Source organism: Lonchura striata, chromosome 19, assembly GCF_050655825.1.
Source record: "Lonchura striata isolate lonStrDom1 chromosome 19, ASM5065582v1, whole genome shotgun sequence".
Lineage (NCBI taxonomy): Eukaryota > Metazoa > Chordata > Aves > Passeriformes > Estrildidae > Lonchura > Lonchura striata.
This window is the reverse complement of record NC_140721.1, coordinates 4,880,981-4,901,574: the sequence shown is the minus strand read 5'-3', so window position 1 is coordinate 4,901,574 and position 20,594 is coordinate 4,880,981. Positions and strand designations below refer to the sequence as shown.

The window sequence follows — 20,594 nt, the reverse complement described above, 5'->3', positions numbered from 1 at the left end:
GCTCCGCCCAACGGGACCGACACGGCTCCGCCCGGAACTGGACCGGCTCGGCTCCGCCCGAGACGGGACTGACACGGCCCCGCCCGGGACGGGACTGACACGGCTCCGCCCGGAATGGGACCGGCTCGGCTCCGCCCGGGATGGGACCGGCTCGGCTCCGCCCGGGACGGGACTGACACGGCTCCGCCCGGAACGGGACCGGCTCGGCTCCGCCCGGGACGGGACTGACACGGCTCCGCCCGGGACGGGACCGGCTCGGCTCCGCCCGGAACGGGACCGGCTCGGCTCCGCCCGGAACGGGACCGACACGGCTCCGCCCGGAACGGGACCGGCTCGGCTCCGCCCGGGACGGGACTGACACGGCTCCGCCCGGAACGGGACTGAGACGGCTCCGCCCGGAACGGGACCGGCTCGGCTCCGCCCGGAACGGGACCGGCTCGGCTCCGCCCGGGATGGGACTGACACGGCTCCGCCCGGAACGGGACCGACACGGCTCCGCCCGGGATGGGACTGACACGGCCCCGCCCGGAACGGGACCGGCTCGGCTCCGCCCGGAACGGGACCGACACGGCTCCGCCCGGGACGGGACCGACACGGCTCCGCCCGGGATGGGACTGACACGGCTCCGCCCGGAACGGGACCGGCTCGGCTCCGCTCGGTGCTCTGGGCTCCGCTCCGCCCGGAATGAGACCGACTCAGCTCCGCTCGGAACTATCCGAGCTCTGCTCCTCTCGGAACGGGACCGGCTCGGTTCCGCCCGGAACGGGACCGGCTGGGTTCCGCTCGGTGTTTCGGGCTCAGCTCCGCCCGGAACGGGACCGGCTCCGCTCCCTCCGCCGCCAGGGAAACGCGGAGGCTCCCGAGACCCGTCGGCGCTGGCGCTGCAGCGAGCCCGGTGCTAACGGAGCAGCTCTCAGGGGTGATGTTCCACAAAATCGTGTAATTGCTGAGGTGAGAAAAGCCCTCTGAGACCATCGAGTCCAGCGTTAACCCAGCACGGCCGAAGTCACCGCTAAACCATGTCCCCGAGTGCCACATCTTCACACAGTTCAATCCCAGCAGGGACGGGGCTCCAGCACTTCCCTGAGCAGCCTGTGCTAGTGCCCGCACACCCTCTGGGTGAAGAACCTTTTCCTAATATCCAGCCTAAACCTGACATGCCTTCATGCTGTTCCCTTGGTCCTCTCAGTTGTCACCAGAGAGAACAGCCCCTGCCCCTCCAACACCCTCATGAGGAAGCTGCAGAATGCAAGGAAGGCTGCATTCAGTGTTCTCCAGACTCAACAAACCAAGCAAAATAAAAATCAACATTTTAACTGCGCTAGGATCAGCAAAATATTGTATTTAGCAATATGCGATTGCTTCTAATAATTCACAGCACGTTAGAAAATACTGCTTTTTATAAAGGACAAAATAACTTAGAAATTCAGTTAATAAAGAAGGTTTTGGCTGTGCTGTTTGGTTTCTTGTAAGGTTTGGCTGCCTCGAAGAGCAGATCAGGAAGCAAAGACCAAGTTGTCCTTCGAATTCAAAGCACACAAGTCAGAGTATTAGATTAACCTGTTTATATAAACGGGAGCAGTTCCAAACGAATGGAAATTGGCATCGCTCCTCTGACAGCACCGAGGTGCTCATGGGCCACAGGAAAAGCTCAGACAAGTTAGAAACCACTCATTTTGCAGTGAAGCACTTACAGAACTCCCTTTTAGCATCTTTGAAAGTGTTGTGACTCATGACAGTGGCAACCATCTCTGTGGAGGTGCTGCTTTTAAAGAACAGGCACAATTCTTCAGCTGAGACCCTTCCACATGGGCATTTACACTCCATAACTGAGGCTGCAGCTGGAGGCCAACCTTTGTGTTGCAGAGCTACAAAAACGAGGTGTTCCTTTAGATTTCCATCGCAGCCTTAGGGCAACAGAGTAAAAAGCAGAAAAATTACCTTGCTGTAGGCTGCTGTCACTGCACCCTGTCAGACAGTAATTAAACATTCAATGGAAGCAAGATGTGGGAGAATAGGATTAATTTGAAAGCTCTTTCTCATTCTTTTTGTACCAAGGGTGAGATGCTAAAGCTCAGGGCTGGCACCAAGAAAGGTGATGCTGTTCGTTGTGAGCAACATGCCCAAGTCCAGCTTGCAAATCTGGCAGCTGATTTTCCATCATTAGCACATTCTTCAGAGAAAACAAGCCCTGGCAGAAAAGGGAGGAGAAGCAGAAACAGCAGATGCTTTTTGTGGAGCTGCCATCAGATGACCTAATGGCTGTGCTTCCCTTTGTCTCTCTCGAGTAAGCTATAAACAGTACCAAGATAATTTATAGCAATAAAATGGAAATGTTATCATCATTAGCTGAGAGATGTACCTGGATGATCTAATAAAGTCATCAATGTAGCATTAACAACATTGGACTTTATTTATTTTATTATTATTATGTTATTATCACTTTACTATTATTATTTTATTATTACTTCTATTAATTTGTTACCCTTTGGACTTAAAATGTTTAGTACTATTCCTGTTAATGTAGAGAATCTAGTGATTCACAGCTTGTATTTTGGAAATTGCCTGCAACTGGGACAAGAATCACTGGTCATTTCCCTGCAGCACCTTTTCTTTTTAATTTCCACCCCCCACCCCAGCCCCAACACACCCTGCAAGTTGCCAAAGTTGTGCCTATAAGCCTGCAAGATCAAAAATGTGTTAAAAAAAAAATATTAAAAATAGCCCAGTGTCTGCAAAGGGATCTCCTGCAGCCAAGTCTTTCCCAATCCACTACAACCTAAGGTAAGGACTGTCAGTCCCTTTCTGTTTGGGGACTTGATGTGGCACCTGGCAGCTCTGCCCAGTGGGTTTTGCTTCCCAAAGTGAATTTTTCAAGGAACAAACATAAACATCATAAGCAATCATGCTTATATAACTTTTTGCACTGGTGTTTCTGATCCCTGTATTTGAGCATTGCAGATGCAGATGTCCTTTTCAGCGTTCCCCCATATTTTTTGAAAATTGAGATAATTTTGCAGCATGTTTTGGAGGGAGCAGCTTCTCTTTTTTAATTGGAAGAACTGTACCTATTCAAAGAGGGCATTATTAGAGACCAAATCATTAATACTATGTTTTTAAAAGCGTAGGTCACACTTGCTCCACGAGGAATTCATTCTCTGATGGATTTATCACCTTCCTGAAAGATTCTCTGAAGAAAGTTCCTGCTCTGACACTCTTTGACTGTCTCCTCCCTTCTTTGTTCTCTTCCTTCTTTCTCCGATTACAGCTCCAAACCCAACAGCAATCTCCCGAGGTCAATGGTTAATATTCCCTGGTGTTTATATAGCTCCCAGCAGCAGGCTCCGGCCCTTCAGCACTGGGCCAGCTCCAGCACCATGGCTCTCTCCTGGCAGGCAGTGCTGGCCTGCAGGAAATACCTCATCATCACCCTGGTTCCCCTCATCTTCCTCCCTCTGCCTCTGCTCCTGCCCACCAAGGTAAGGAGTTTTTTTTTTCAAAAGCATCCACGTCTCACAGTTGCTCATTTCAAGGGTGAAGAGGATCTTTCTGCATGAAGATCTCTTTTCTTTTTTCTGAGTGTATTGGGGCAATGGAGCAGCAGTGGGGCTTAGATGGATGAGGAGCTACATCTGTGATTGCATCTTCTAGAGGAGCACTCAGTGATATGAGAGAGATTTTGGGACTCTTGCTTTGCATCTGGCTGATGTAGAAAAGGGCTTTATATGCTGAAGATACTCTTGTGGACCTAAAACACAATTTTAATCCTTTTCATTTCCTAACAGTGTTCAGTCCACATCTTCTTTTATTCTTTTCCTTGCTGTCACTGCTGCTTAGAAGATGCATTTTCATATAGATAAGACATTCTGATACATAAGGAAAAATAACATGCATTTCAGTCTTGCTCTAATTTATTTAAGAAGAATCTTCCCAAACAAGGATTTTATATTTAAAACACCAAGTTCTGGAAGACATCTGGCTTAAGGTTTCTTCAGGAAAAGTTGACTGAGGAGCTGCAGGATCTGGGTTGGTATTTCTGGGGCACTGATCATTTAAAAAAAGAGCTGTGAGCTGACAGACTCCCAGTCTTCTGCTGCTTCTTCACTGTTTCTTGCACTCCCAACCTCCTCATGCAGAAAGATCTAATCTCTGGTCACTTATTACAGCCCCAGCACCACAAAATAGCTCGTCCCAAACTGCCTCTCCTGTCATTTCTCTTTAGACACCAAATCCTAACCCTTCCCCCTGGTCTCTGCCTCCCAATCCCTGCTGATTCCCAGTTTAGATTCCTTCTCCAAGTTCCATTCTCCACCTCCCTGGCCCTTCCCTGCCTGTCCTAAAGCTCTGTCCTCCTCTCAGCTCTGTGTGGCAGCTGGGCAGGGGTGGCCTCTCATTCCCTCACTAGGTAAATAAAATATTTCAGATTATTACTTCAAATCTCACTAGGAAGGTGAAAAAAAAAAGAAAAAGAAAAAGAAAAAGTACCTTTTTTTGCTAGTTAACTTTCAGTAGGCAAAGGAGTTACTGAAGTGAAAAGAGATCAGGTTCAACAAAGTTCTAAGGAGACAGAAAGTGATTTTTTTTTTTTTATTTTTTTTTTTTTTTGTCCTGAGGCCACGAGTTCAAACTTGGTTACTGGAGGCATTGTTACACACAGTGAGTCCTTGCAGTTACCTGAGGAATGATTTGGCAGCCTTGGTTCAGTTGCTCTTTGAAAATTACTCTCTCTGATTGCTATGCAGTCAGCAACAAGACAAATACTGAAAACATCCTGGATTTTTCCCTTTGTGCTTAAAGAAACCTTTGAGAAGGGGTTTTTGGGGTTAAATTGTGCACTGTGCCACTGCTGAGCAGGAAAAGCTGGTGTCTCTGCACACAGTGGTGCGAGCCAGCAGCTGCAGGGTGGAATTTCACATTTTTTCTATTCTGTTCATCTATTAACCTGCCCTAAAATGACACAGCACTGGACACTGAGCTATTATAATTGAGAGCAAGCAATGCTAAAAATCTTGCTTAGAGGCAGACAAATGTCCTTCCGGGATGACTGACTTTGGGAAAACCCTTTACTGTTCACAGCAGGATGGGAGACATTGGCACTGTGCCTATGAGATACATCCCAAACCTCTGCTAGGGTCTCTCAAAAGGCACCCATCTGTGTCTTTCAATAACAAAAATGGAGAAAAAGGATTGTCAAAAGGGAAAATTGCTCTCAGTGATCGGTGAGATGAATAATTTAAGGTTCTTCATGCTCTTGTTCATAAATAAGGCTCAAAAAGAAATATTTTTGTATCTTTGGGAATCTTAGATTTACGTCTTCAGCCTGGCTGCTTTTATAATTCACACCTAGACTGCTGTCATCTTCTTTCCTCCAGACTGCTCAGCTCCCTGCTCATCCTTTCCCTTCAGCAGCTCTGTAAGCTCCACACCACGTTCACAATTCCTGAGCGTGTTCCCAAGCATCTCAAATCCAATCCTGCCACCCATTATTCCAGCTCCTTGGTTTAATCCTCTGTGATGCAGCCTCCAAGAGCATCACTAGAGTTTCATTCATAGGGAGCAGTATGTTTTAGTGGACATCCTTTATCCAAGACCACACATCTATGGTCTTCTTCCTTTGGCTTTGGTGTCTCCCACAGTTGTGCAAGTTCCAAACCACAGAAGACACCAAAACCTCCTCTTACATTCTTTCTCAGCCAAATCAAATGCCACTGTTGTGACAAGTAATTTTGAATGTGTTCTGTGTACAGGGACTGGCTTAAACATTTTTACATGAAATTTGGAGTGGTTGTCCAAAGCAGAACTAAATCAAGGTTTTCTCAGAAAAAGAGTGACGTGAAATAGGGCATCTCATTTTCTTCAAACAAACAAGACAAAGTCAGTGGAAGCTGAAATGATCTGTGACCAGTCTGCCAGGGAGCCTTTCAAAGTCTCTATTAAGCTAAAAATCCAGTGAAAGTTATAAAAGTATTCACAGTACAAGGAGTCCTTTCTTCAACAAGGAGACTTTAAGACTGAAATTAGCTGTGGCTCACCTGGGCCATGACCTGAAGCCCATGTGAAAACAGGTGGGGAAGCCTTCACTGGATCAGTAACTGATTCTACAACTCAAGGACATAAATACAGAATAGAACACCATCAGCACAATCAAGAAGCCTATTCAGTGATTGCCAGGCCCTTATCATGAAAAGTCCAAAGTCGTGCACACCTCTTTTCCCCTGGTATGATTTTGCCCCTGCTGAAGGCCTCGTCTGCTCCTCAGCCTTCTGAGGAGATTCTGCAGTGTGGGTCGTGTTTAGGAGCTGCACAGGCCAGAGGCTGGGTGGGAGAGAAGCACAGGAAATAAACTTTTCTCCAATCCCTTTTTCAGTGTCATTGTGAGGCTTTGGTTCAGCTCTGACTGTGTGTGCCCTTCCCCTGGCAGGAGGCTCTGTGTGGCTATGTGATCATAGTGATGGCACTTTTCTGGTGCACAGAAGCCCTGCCTTTGGCTGTCACAGCTCTCCTGCCCGTCCTGCTGTTCCCACTAATGAATATCATGGATTCAACAACAGTAAGAGATCTTGCTCCATGTATTAATCAGTCGGCTGTTTTTATTCTGGGATTGTTCCCCAGGATTATATGATGACCATCATCATAATCATTATATTTGTATTATTGATATTATTATTATTTTATTTTAACTTAATTTTTATTTTTATTATTATTATTCTCTGTCTTCTCCATGGACTAGAACTTGCATGAGCCCAGAGTGAGCTCTGGGTGGAGCTGCTAATCTGAAATCAAAGCAAATTCCCCATTCAGATGCAGCCCCCTGCTAATGCCTTCGGAATAAACTCCCTCAGGAGATGTCCCCTCTCTTGTGACTCTTCCCTCTCCCTTGTCCCACCCCACAGGTCTGCCAGGAGTACTTGAAGGACACCAACATGCTCTTTTTGGGGGGCCTGGTGATGGCCATTGCCATTGAGACCTGGAACCTGCACAAGCGAGTGGCTCTGAGGGTCCTGCTGATCACGGGTGTCAGGCCAGCCCTGTGAGTGACACTGGTGGGAATGCTCTGGGAAAAAGGATTTTATGGCATTAACCACCCCCCTCTGATGGGAATCTGCAAATCTTTCCCTGCAAACGCTTTCCTGCAGCCCAAGTGGGTTAGTGCCTGAGCAAGCCTTGCAAATGTTGAGGTGTTCCACACCTGACGTGCCTTTTTATTTATTTTATTTTTCATTCTAAAAGGCTTTTAGGTGGAAAAATAGCAACAAGGGGGTCAGTGCTGGCAAGAGAAGGGTGGTGCCAGGCTGCACAGCTTTGGACAGGCAGGAAAAACCCCAGCTGGAACACAGAGAACATGGGCTCTGCCTGCTGCTGATTGCACAGAGAAGAGAAAATATGAGCATGCTTGTCTGGAAAACAACAAATATTTGCCAGACTAGAACTTTAAGCTACACCACCCTGTTTAATCAGTTTCAGCTCATAAGAAGAGGGAATACTAAAGGAAATTACAAAGCAATAGAATAAAAATGCATGCAAGATAAACCCCTTTTCATCTCATATATAATCTACATCTCATCTAAAGAATAATTTTGAGACAAATAACAGAGTAATACTGAAACGAGGATTAGAATTTTAGATGAGTAAGAAGAGAATCTTAAATAATAGAGGTGGGATAAAATAACATGAGGAAAAACAAATATATCATCTTCCTTATGGTTTAAACTGGTTGCCATTTGGGATCAAATTCAGCTTGCAATTCCTCTTCAAAAGGAATTATAATGCATTAACATTTGTTATTGAGAAATATCTTCCTATGAAGGATGTGGGATAAGAAGGATCTGACTGGATAAACTGCTTGCTCCAACCTACCAGGTTCCACTTTCTTAGCCACAGGAATGTCAAAAAATCGGTTGAAAAAGAAAAATGGATGTTAAGTCTTAACTGTGTGGCTCACAAAGCAACTCAGGGCAGGAGGAAATGCTGGGTAGGGATTGCTGAGCATTCTCCAAACCCAGCGTTTGTAGCTGACTCTTGGTTAAAAAAAAAATTAAATTAAAAATTAAGAAAAAAAAAAAGAGCATTGCAAGGCTGAGTTCTGATCCAGCTTTTCCAAACCTTCTCATTTATTTCAGACTCCTGATGGGTTTCATGGTGGTGACAGCTTTCCTGTCCATGTGGATCAGCAACACAGCCACCACTGCCATGATGGTCCCCATAGCACAGGCGGTGATGGAGCAGCTGCACAAGTCAGAAACTGAGTCTGGCACCACTGGCCAAGTGCCTGAACACACCAACAAAGCCTTTGAGCTGCAGGAAAAGTCACCTGGCAGCTTCAAAGAACCAGAGGAAAAAGGTGAATGGGTTGGAGGTGGTTTTCAGGGTGATGGAGGACGCCCTTTCTTCCATAACAGTTCCCAGTAAATCCTAAAAGAAGACTGTCCCCAAAGCATCCTCTCTGCACCACAGAGCATTGATGAGGCCCTTCCATGAACCAGACAAAACCACAGTTTTTATTATTGTTATTATTATTCTTACTTGGTTGAAGTTAAATCAGAAACACAGAAAGGCTACAACTGCTCAACAAACAGACAAAAAGTACAATTTCTCCACTAGGGGAAGCCTTTATATCCGGCTTGCTATTTCCCTGCATATTTATGTTAGTTCAATTATTATCTACTGTGTAACTTATCATATAATAGGGGATTCCCAAGGCAAAACTTCTGGCCTCTCTCCAGCAGGAAGGTTAGGGATTAAAATGATCTTTCTAATCCAAAGGTACACAATCAAGCAACAATATCTCTTTACCAGCTGTCTTGCTCTCTCCCCATTTTTGAGATGATTCCAATGTTTCTGACCATAAATCTCAGTGCCAGCAGACAGGTGCTGGTTTTAGAAAAAGTTCCCTTTAGCCCAGCTCCTCCAACTCTGCTATAATTCCTTGAATACTTGCCTCACTCCCCTCCGTGTGCAGTTCAGACATCTCCCTCATTCACCAGGAAGTGTCAGCAGTAGGTTCAAACTTTAGCACACATTTCAAATTCCCCTCTGAAAAATTGCTCTGTGTCAAGACAACCAGTGAAAATGGGCAGAAGATCAAAAAATTAACAATGCCAGCCTTAAAATGAGGAACTTCGGTTCCTTCAGCTCTGAATCCATCGTGTTCTAGCCTTGAAATATTAAATTATGCAAGTGCAAGGCCTTCTCCTGTCCAATATAGCTCCTGCATCTCTTTTGTTCCTTGGGAATCTAGGTAATTCTCATGTCCTGACAGTCGAGGAAGAGAGGAAGAGAAATGAAGAGATTGAGAAGAAACACTTGAAGCTGTCCAAGGGAATGTCCCTCTGTATTTGTTACTCATCCAGCATTGGAGGGATCGCCACTCTGACTGGGACAACTCCAAACCTGGTGCTGCAAGGCCAAATTAATGAGTAAGTCTGGGATTACACACCCTCCAAACTGCAGCATTCTGACTCCCAGGCAGCACAGAGAAGGAAAATGTCAGTTTGGTCCCTTTCCTGGGGAGTGAGCTTCTCTTCCTTACTGGGCCCCACAGAACCTCCCCTTGTCTGACTCATTAATGAAGGACAGAAGAGAGTGTGGAATTTTGGATGCTAACAGCCACCTGCATTTTCCAGCATCTATAAAGACAACGGTGGCATCATCAACTTTGCCTCCTGGTTCTCCTTCGCCTTCCCCACCATGGTGGTGCTGCTGATTTTGGCGTGGATTTGGCTGCAGATCCTGTACCTGGGCTTCGAGTGAGTACCCCTGAGCCCTGGCCATCAGTGAGCCTTTGGCTGATGAGAAAAAACTCACGGAGCAGGTGACAAGGTCCTGACCCACAACAGAGACCAGAACAGCACACTCAGTGCCTGTTAAAGTCCTGCAAGCTCTGCTCTGAGGAATCTGTCCAAGTCCCAGCTAAATTACTCTGCAGATGAAAACAGAGAGGCTCTGAGTGCCCATGACCTGTTCTGCAGCATTGCTGGCGTGTCCGAGGAGAATGCTGTGCTCCAAAGCAGGAAATGGATTTCCACAGAGAGCTGAAAATGCTTTTGTGACCAGGGTTGCTTCAGACCTAGAGGATTAGTTCTGTGCTAGTTCTGGTGCATATCACCCCACACAAGCAGGCTGCGTTGCCTGCCTGTTTAATACTCAGCTTTTCATGGTTGTAGTATCCCAGCTTCACTCATTTTACATGGAAAGAGTGCTGTCATGCTGAATTACGCCTGAAATGCTTTTTTCACCTTCAAAATTCTCATTTTGTGTCATTTTAAAAAGCTTGGCAACTCTTTACTTCCAAGTAAAGTGATTAAACAGCCTTGTCAATCACATTAACATTGTCCTGGTCTAGTAGAAGTTGTCCCTGCCCCTTCATTGGAATGAAATGGAATTTAGAGTCTCTTCCAACACAAACCATTCTGTGATTCTGTAATTTTTCTCCTCATATGCCCAGATATCTCACTTCTTTACATTTAAGTAATGAGCTTTTAGGGGCAGGAAGCTTTTTTCTGATCATCTTGTCAAGACATGCAGCTCCTACCCATCACGGTTGCAAATTATAATATATTTAATTTCAATATTCATATACAAATACATATAAAGACATTATAATTGAGTATAAAAATTGGATTCTTAACCCTCAGGATACCTGGCAAATTTCTCTGACATTTCTCATCCATTTTCTTCCAGTTTTAAGAAGAATTTTGGTTGTGGTGCCAGTCCTGCTGCCAAGGCTAAGGAGAAGCAGGCCTATGAAATCATCAAGGAAGAGAGCAAGAAACTGGGCAAAATGAACTTTGCAGAAATAGAAGTTTCAATCCTCTTCATTCTCCTGGTGGTGTTGTGGTTTACAAGAGAACCTGGGTTCATCCCGGGCTGGGCAACGGTTCTCTTCAACAAAGACAATAAAAGGTAGTGCCCCTTCTCCTCCTCACTTGGAAAATGAACCAGGCTGGATTTTCTCCAGCTGGAATCACAGCTGGCTAAATTCCTGACTGCTCTACTGCAGCTATGTCACCGATGCTACTGTCGCCCTCTTCATTGCACTGCTGCTCTTCATCCTCCCCTCTGGCTTTTCCAACCAGGACAGAGACCAAGAGCAAACAGGTGAGTCACTGAAGCCCCAAAAAAATCGGCTCTCTGAATGGGTTTGTGGGAAACTTTCACGTTTTGGGTTTACAAAGGAAATTTCAAATATCAAACAGCACTTCAAAACTGCTCCTCCAGCTGTGTGCTTTAGGTTTGGCAAAGCACATATCACATAAAATTCTCTGTTTCTCATCATTTAATTAAGAAACTCATCAACTAATTAGGAAACTCTTATCCCAGCAGTGTTCCTGCCCCTGTTGTACACATTCGTAAAGGATTCTGAGCTGGAATCTCCAGGAGGGAACACACAACAGAAACACGGAGTTGCTGCCACACCTTTAACTCCCCTTCCCTGCCTCCTACTGTGCTCAGAGCAGCCACAGATCATTCATTAGAGCTTTTGCAAGTCAAGTTTTAAACCCATCGTTGATGGTGCTCCCGGCGTTTGCTTCGGGCAATAATTCTAGAATTTGCTGACAGAATTTCCTGACCTTCAGACCAGACCCACCTCCCACCAAGAAGTTCTCCTTTCTTCGGAGAGCGCAAAATCTTCACCAAAAAAATCTCTTTTGGGTTCCAGGGGGCAGGGCAAAGTTCCGGGCACCTCCACCCCTCCTGGGCTGGAAGGTCGTGCAGGAGAAGATGCCGTGGAACATCGTGTTCCTGCTGGGAGGTGGCTTCGCCTTGGCCAAAGGCAGCGAGGTAACATTCCTCAGCTAACCTTGGATTTGTGTTTTCCTGGCTGGATCCTTCTCCATCCTGCTCTTGGTGCTCTCCCAGGACACAAGAGGGCACACCAGGAGCACCAAAAGCTCCTTCTCCCATCTCCTCGTGGTGGGACTGTCCTTGGAGTGCTGGCATCAAACCTTTGTTGTCCCCCCAGCCAGGGCAGCACCATTGACTGTGCTCCTAGAAAAGTGGCTGATTAAGAAACTGCCCCGACACATTAAAGGTTCTTTTAAATAAAATGTAATTGATGCAGCCTGCATGACGAGATTATTTAATCCAGGAGGGGTCTCCAAAGTATTTCAAACCAAGGATTTATGGAAATAGGATTTAAATTCAACTATTAGAAGAGAGATGTAGAGCTTGCTAGAGAAACTTCAGGAGCAGGTAAAAAACATCTGCAGGAACGAGTCCAGTGCTACACATTATTTTCCAGTAACGATTCAAGTGATGGAACAGACAATAATCTATTTATTAAATCTAGAGACAATAAAGAAATTCTAAAAGGCTTCAAGTGCCTAGAAATACTAGTTTAGAATTCAAAGATCAACATTAAAATGGAAAAGTACATGTTTGGAAAAGGAAATATTTAGGAAATTACTTTAATTTATCCTAGAATAAATAACCAAATACATAAAAGCTGCTGCAGAAAGCCCAGAATGATAGGGGCGATGCTGCTACTTCCCAGTGACTGACAAGGATGAAGGGTGTGAAAAGATTCAGACAGTTATCAAGATCTCAGACAATGTGATGAAATGACATTAAATCACTGCATCATCTGACAAGATAGATAGATAGATAGATAGATAGATAGATAGATAGATAGATTAGAAAATTAATTTAGATACCTTTGCCTTTATAAAAATTTTATTCAAATATTGATCATGTCCAAGTAATGATCTGAACAGAGAAATAATTATTTGCTGTCAATAATGCAATGTAAATGCAGGATCTCCTACATTCCAATTCCTTGGATGGGAAATAATGTTGAAAATTTTTTTTGTTTGTTTGTTTAACTTTCTGAACGATCCTGTCTGTGAGCACTGGCTGTGTTTTCCTGCACTTTGCATGAGAACTGCTCTGAGAAGGGAGGGCTGAATTGGCATGAGGACTGCAACGGAGCATTGATGTGGCTCTTCCCTCTCCAGCCTGGCATCCCTGTCTGCTCTCTTGCAGAAGTCTGGTCTGTCTGCGTGGCTGGGCACCAAACTGACCCCTCTGCAGAGCATCCCTCACCCAGCCATTGCCTTCCTGCTGTGCCTCCTCATCGCCACCTTCACCGAGTGCACCAGCAACGTGGCCACCACCACCCTCTTCCTCCCCATTCTGGCTTCAATGGTGAGTCCCAGCATGTTAAAATACTCTTGTAAGGACAGTTTCCAGCTCCTCAGTTGTCAAAACTGGCTGGCAAAGGCAAGCACTGGTTCCTGTATCCCATCTGGGGTACCAGACCTAAACCAAAAATCTGTGTGTGCATATACGAACACATGCCGTGCTTAGTTCAACCTTTCTAAAATCATTGCTGGTGGAAAGCAAAGGGATTAAATTCATTGGCATATGAAGACTTCACCTTCTGGCCTAAACATGAGGTCCCTGCCAGCTGTACTTGTTTTTTCCCAATTTGTTCTGCACGGAGAACATTTCCTTGCCTGCACCATCCCATGACTGTGTTTCACCACCACCAAGGCCTTCCAGAAGTCTCTGCAGGAGACAGCATGACCTAGTTCATACTTCTGCATTTCCACAGGAGATTCCTGTTGCTGGGGTAAGAGAGAGTTCTGCAAACTGGTTCCAGACAGAAACTGGAATGAGCTCCTCCAAAATCTTTTTGCATAGACCACAGACTCCAGCCAGCCCCTAAACCAAAGCTCTCACCTCCAGAGCTTCACCTGCCTCCCCTGATAATTTAATTTTGTTCTTAACCAATTCAAAGCCAGGGTTTAGAGCTGAATATAATCATTATTTATCCATTTCTACAGCAGCAACACAAAGCCCTGACCACAAAATCAATTCTTGCATTTGCTGCATAAAGCAGAACCAAAATATGAGTGGCTGCAGCGTTTGGGGAAGAATGAGGCTTCTGACATGGACAAATACAATCAGATTTCTGCCAGAAGGTTTCTGTGCATTTCTGAGTGTCAAACCCATCATCTCTGCTCTCTTTTTGTGCCCAGGCTGAAGCAATTTGCCTCAACCCTCTCTATGTCATGCTGCCCTGCACACTCTCTGCATCGCTGGCCTTCATGCTCCCCGTGGCAACTCCTCCCAATGCCATTGTCTTCTCTTATGGACAGCTCAGGGTTATTGATATGGTGAGTTAAAAAAAAACAACACTTTCTTTCCAGAATTTTCACCCCTAGGTTTGAGCTTTCCTTTTCCTAATGTTGGTTCTTCTTGGGGGAGCATTAGAAAAGTCAGTGTGCCCGGCTTATGTCAAGTGGAAAGATGATGTGTGTTCATTAATAAAGGGTTACACTGTCTCCAATACACTCTGAGAGTCTTAGAAAGGTGCTAATGAGCCTTAAAGAACAGCCAGGGCCTCGTGAAGATTTTATAATAAGTACTGTCAATGTCTAACTGCTTGAAAACCTCAAATGTACAGCATGAGGGTGTCCAAGAGCCCTGTCACCTGAGCAGTCCTTCTGCAGGGACAGGGAATAATCTGGCACATATGAGTGCCCTGATGCCTCAAGAAGTCATTAAAGTTATCAAGAGACAGCAGTGCCAAGTATCTTGGTAATTTATAATTGACTTATAACTTAAATGTCTCTTCCCTAACTTATAATTGATCCAAGAAGAAGCCCGAAGTAACATTAGAGAGAAATACCAGGTCAGAATAAAGGATTAAGAGGACTTTGGGACTTCTAATTTTAAGAGTTTTATCCAATGGAAACCTTTCCCTTTATACAAATGATATTTGTGAAGAAAACCAACTTGAATATAATTTGGTGGAGGTATGAAAAGAACGCCAAAGAGAAAATCAAACCATGCAAACCATCAAGGAAAGAAAAAAGCGCTCAGGGATGCTAACAACACTTCTCTTTTCTAATTCTAGGCCAAAGCTGGGTTTGTACTCAACATTCTGGGAGTTCTGACCATAACTCTGGCCATCAACACCTGGACTTCATCCCTGTTCCAGCTGCAGACGTTCCCATCGTGGGCAAACAGGACAGGGAGCTGCCTGTGACGTGGGGAGCAGGCAGAAGCAGGAGTGCTCTGCCCAGCTGCAGGGAGAGCAGGGCTGCACCCACAGCAGAGCCAGGAGAACAGCCTGTCCCGTGGGGAAGGACCACCAAAACCCTCCCAATGCTGACAGCAGCAAAACCGCCCGGCTGCTGTTGGCTTTTGTCACCCCAGCAGGAGGACAAGGTGATTTTTGGCTTTCTGGCCTTCCCACCTTTAGATTTTCTGCCTCTGCAGGGGTGTTTGCCCACAGTTGCTTTTCCAGTAAGTCTGAAATCTGCAGCGAGACAGCAAGAGAGAACTGTGGATACAGAAAAGGAAGGAGAGAGAGACCCTGAGCTCCTGATTCCACGCACAGATCTGTGCTGCCACAGCTCTCCCCCTGTACCTGTGTAAATGTTCAAGGTGTACATGGTTGATATATCCTCTGTGGGCACTGACAGCAAGCTGTGTGTTGTGTGATCACAGAAAAACCACTGTCAGCCACTCCTATTTTGAAATATATTTATTTGCAGTCCCCTTGTTAGGAATGTAAAAGATTAAATTTCTCCCAGAACATCCACCCCAGAGGTATTTATGTATTTAAGTTCATAATAAGTTCATAATAAGACCATGCCTTGAAAAGGAGAGAATCCCTGTGTGCTAAAATATAAATCATTGAATTAAAGGGTTTTTTATAATGTACCCCTGTGTCCTAGAGTTTGGTTTTTTTAGTATAAATCACTGCTTCTCTCTTCCAGGTATCAACTGCTTGTTCGTGTTCTCACATAATATCTTTAAATGATTAGAGACATCAGCATCGTTGATTTTCTCTTATCTTTAAAGTAGTAATTATGTTGTTATTATTACTGAGTCAAATTTTCTTGGCCTGTGCAGCCCAAGATTTTCCTTTATAAAAGCCCATCATGTAATCCTGTTTCATATCTAATCCCTATTCTGCTGGAGCTGACTTTCAGAAGCAGATAAATTCCTAATGACCAAACTGACAAATATCCAAAAGCACTTTGCCAGATCTCTTGGTGCCATAAATGAGGCTGGGTTCACACAGAGCAGTTACTCAATGTGTGCCCCTGAAGTTTGCTCTGAAACCTTTGTTCTGTTGTTACCTGCTTCAATTTTGCACAAAGTGCATTTCTGAAATCCCAGTCTGGTGGGATCTCCATACTGGCTCCATGAGAGTGAAAAGGAGGGAATTTCACTCTAAAACAGTATGTTCTCATTAAAATATTTCTTTTTTCTTTCTCTACCCTGATTATGAGGAGATGAGGGCAGCGTGCAGTGTCATTTTGATTCAGAAAATGTCCAAATTCACTGACTTGCAGTGGTTTTTTTCCACTTCCAAAGATCCAGATAATTCTGGGGTCTGCTGGTCATTGATTCCTCAGCACTGATGGTTCCAGTGGTTGTGGAAATCACTGTCTTGGAAAGAACAGCCTGGTGTAAATCCTCCTGTGGCTTTGACAGTGTTTTAATTTGATGTCAGATAGAGATCCAGCAGAATATCCACAGCTCCAGAAGGAAAGGCATTTATCCTCTGTTGCTAATGAGTTCCTGGGTAACAGATTTCAGTCACATAATGACTTGCCCAGGTCACTGCTACAACACTCTCCTTTCCCTTTGCGTTTACCTCTATCAAATAACACCCAAATCTCTCTAAATGTTTTCATTGCCCTGCTCACCCTCTGTCTGAGGACTTAAAAATGACAAACTGGAGCAGATGATTTGCTGAGAGCCTTTCCCTTCTCCCTCCCTTTGTCTCCAGCATCAGGGCAGCGTGCTCTGCTTTTGTTTGCTTTTTGTTTTCTTTGAAATACTCCGTAGACTTTACATGTCCTCCTAAATTACTGCTTAGCTAAGCAGGAAAGGTGGAATTCTTATAACATTTCCCGTCGGCCTCTCCTTCCAGCCCTTTTAAAACTGTGTTATGGTTCTTTGAAGTCTTTTCTATTAGTCTACATTATTCAGAGGCTGTGGTGTGCATAAAGTACCTGCAGGAGCACAGGTGCAATCTTTATGCCAATCTCAAGAAGAAAGAAGGGAGACATCAAGTAGCACAGAGTGTCATGGGGCCAATGCATTAATGCTGCGTGTTCCACCTTCATTAATATGGGTGAGTGCAGATTTACCAGGGAATATCTGCAGTGGGACTTGCTCAGAGGGTGTAAAAATGACCAAATTCCAGAAAAAAAAATGGGTGAAAATGAAGAGAGAGGAGAGGAGAGGAGAGGAGAGGAGAGGAGAGGAGAGGAGAGGAGAGGAGAGGAGAGGAGAGGAGAGGAGAGGAGAGGAGAGGAGAGGAGAGGAGAGGAGAGGAGAGGAGAGGAGAGGAGAGGAGAGGAGAGGAGAGGAGAGGAGAGGAGAGGAGAGGAGAGGAGAGGAGAGGAGAGGAGAGGAGAGGAGAGGAGAGGAGAGGAGAGAAGAGAAGAACAAACAGCAGGACACAAGGAGCACTGAGAATTTCATGACCAGCTTCCACCTTGCAGTGGTGGTGGCACTGGGCAGTTTATTGCCTTGGGTGTGTCTGAGCTCAGGACCAGCCGAGGTACAGCTAAATATAGTGTGCTTGTGCAAAAACCAGTAACACTATTAAAAATTTTCATAATTTTCTAAGCAAAGCAGGTAGAAAGTGTTTCTAAGCCCCATTATTACCCGGATCACCTTTGAAGGGTGGTTCCCCATTATGTTTCCAGATATTGCCCTCAAGGAGTGGCTCCATTTCCCATTGTGAGATCAAATTTCACAATGTGCTGTGAAACTGCCAGCTCAGCACCTGCTGTGCTGAGCTGGGATTCCCAGTGCAGCTCCTCATCTCGCAGCCGACACCGGGTTTGCTTTCCACAAGTGATAAATTTGGTAACCAGGAGGAGACCCGTGTCTTTTTTTTTTTTTTTTTTTTTTTTTTTTTTTTTTTTAATTTTTTTTTTTTTGCCTGCCTTGGCCTAAAAACTCCTCGGCAAAACCACAAAATACAGGTTTCCCAGAGTGAGTAAGTGGGTGACTCGCAGTCACCTCCTCCATTCTCCCTGCAGTTATGGAGCTGTCCTGCCTTGCCTTGCACACACACCATTTCTGCAGGCACACACATGCACTCTGAGGGAGCAGGGAGGCCTTTCCCTGGTATAAAAACACCATCTCTGTGACCACACCATAAAAGCTGATGGTTTCTGGGCAGGTTCCTGAAAAATCGCTTACATTTGGGAAAGGCACCTGGCTATAAACACCTCAGCAGCAATTTGTAAAGTGGCATGGGAGTGATGCAAGGGTCACTGAAATCATAAACAGACTTAACAGGACACATGGCAATTTGAAAGCTAAACCAGGATGAAGCCAGCACATCTTTCTAATCCTCAAATTGCTTTGGAGAAACCAAAAATTTGCTCCCAGTCATTTAAGAGGTATTAAAATGAGCCTTGTTGTATAGCACTGACATCTTGAAATATGTCCAGGACATACAACTCAATTCTCATTAAAAAATAAAAGTAAATAAATAAAAACTACTTGGAAGGACACCTTATCATAGAATGAACATGAAATAATTCTCAAAAAGGTGAAAATTATTTTCAGCAAACAAACAGAAACATGAGGCTCTGTGTTTTATTCAATAATTAGCAGCATGTGGGTAACTGTGGACTTTTCTCCAGGAGCTGTAAAAGCTGTTCCTCTTGTGTCCTTGAGGAAATTCCTCCCTTGGATAACTATGGCATGTTGGCAGCTGTGTGCCTCTCCAGCCCTCTCTCCATTTGGTTTATTTTATTTTAGGAATACAACTCTCTGCTCCCAACTAGCCCACAGGATTTAGTGCTTGCCAAAGCACAAACAGAGTTTAAACCCTGTGCAATGATGAATAACTAAAGAACAAAAAGCAGAAACACAAGGACTTAAGAAATGCATAACTTGAAATCATCCAGGAATTTCACAACCCTCAATTTTTTTTTTCCAACATGGGACCAATAAAACTATTTACAACTTGATTCACTGAACTTTATGACTTGACTTAGTAATGATCAAGGTGCCAAAGTCTGGAAATGAAGTGGTTTGGATGTACTAATCACCTGGTGTCCAAACTAACAACTGTTTAATGGAACTTAATCACTACTGTCAATGCTGGGTATTTTCTCCCATTAAGGAAACATTTAGTATTATTTATCCTTTAATCATATTAACACACCGAAACCATCCTGGTGCCATCCAGGAGGTGCAGGATCCCTCCCCACATGTCACCTCACACTGCACCAGGGTCCCCAAATCCAGGCCAAGCACCTGGTGTTGATTCTCCTTGGAAAACTCCCTTAAACAGCTGAGGAATGGAACAAGGGAACACTTTCCAAAAGCAATGCAGGGCAGCAGAGTCATAAATTTAATAAAATTTATTAAAATTGTCCAAAGGGTGGGAAAAAAAACAGCAAAACCAAATGAACTTGAAAATAGAGAAGGAACAGAATGATTCAACACAAGGGTTCGATGTTGGATGCCTGTGTGAGGAATTTGTGAGCTAACAATGAATCACAACTACTTTTAGTTGCCACTGCACTTGAAATATTAACTAGAATTAGTTAGACCATCAGAAACTTACTCTGCTTCCAATTTATACCATTCAAAGGACTTCAGGTCCTGCCCTCCTAGCAGCACTCCAGGAATTTCCTCACTTCCCTTGATCCCTGTCCAGTCCATGGGAAGTAGAGCCAATCCAAGTTTTCCCCATCTAGGACTTGCCATTCTTTGGAGGGGAGTGGAAACCAAATTTCAGTAATCCTGCTGATTCTTGTTCCTTTCCATCAAGCCCAAAGACAAGTGGTCAGAGTTTTCCATGTAAATAAAGTCCATTTATATGGAATTGCACAGTGGGAGACCAGCAAGGTGTGTGCAGGGTGTTCCACTCAGCTGGACTGGCACCAGTACTCCCAGTTGCCTCTTGAGAGGATTTGAGTGAGTACTCCTTAGTCTGGGGCAGTTTAGTGCCTGCAAAAGGAAAGCCACATTTCCTTTTTTTTTTTTTTTTTTTTTTGCTCTAGGACTCTCCTGATGAGACTTGCCAGAAAGCTGAAAAAGGATCCTCTTTATTTTGGTTTGTCACCCGAAGGGAGGCTGAGTTTTCCTCCTCGTTCTTACCTCTGGCAATGTCATTGCTGCTACACGAAACCTGCAATCATAAATCACTTGTCTGCATCACAGATAACACAGTTGGACAATGGCAGCCTCCTCACACCTGCACTTTTGCTTTTCTCCTCAAACCTCAGCCAGTGGTGGGGCGGCTCTGAGAGCTGCAACTGGCACAAGAGAAACAGCAGTGCCACAAGATTCCCTGGAAATGTCCCAAAATAACCTTTGTGATTCCTTTAGTGTTGTGTTTTTATCACCCAGGCTCTGTGGCAGATAGCAGAATTACTTCTGAGAGCTTTAGGGTGTAGATAGGGCAGTTTTTCCCCTCCCAATTAATGGCAAAAATCAATGATCACAGCCAGAGCTACCAGGATAGTCACAATAATTGGTGGATGGGGCAGTAAAAACAAGCACCAATTTGATGCTCATGCATTATCTGTTAATTTAAGATGCTCTGACTGTTGGTGGATTACAGGGTGCACAGACAAGACATAAAATAAATTTCT

General features: G+C 44.8%; 1 protein-coding gene across 1 annotated transcript; it reads left to right on the top strand.

The window, feature by feature from the left end:
• The first annotated feature begins 4 nt into the window (after window positions 1-4).
• SLC13A2 (solute carrier family 13 member 2) lies at window positions 5-15,672 on the top strand. Its single transcript, XM_077787624.2, has 12 exons — window positions 5-3,479; window positions 6,422-6,550; window positions 6,894-7,030; window positions 8,121-8,341; window positions 9,239-9,416; window positions 9,624-9,746; window positions 10,681-10,902; window positions 11,000-11,097; window positions 11,660-11,781; window positions 12,982-13,143; window positions 13,980-14,117; window positions 14,861-15,672. Exons 1-12 carry the CDS (start codon window positions 3,300-3,302, stop codon window positions 14,990-14,992), a joined length of 1,842 nt encoding a protein of 613 aa, XP_077643750.2. The 5' UTR covers window positions 5-3,299; the 3' UTR covers window positions 14,993-15,672.
• Window positions 15,673-20,594: the final 4,922 nt, after the last annotated feature.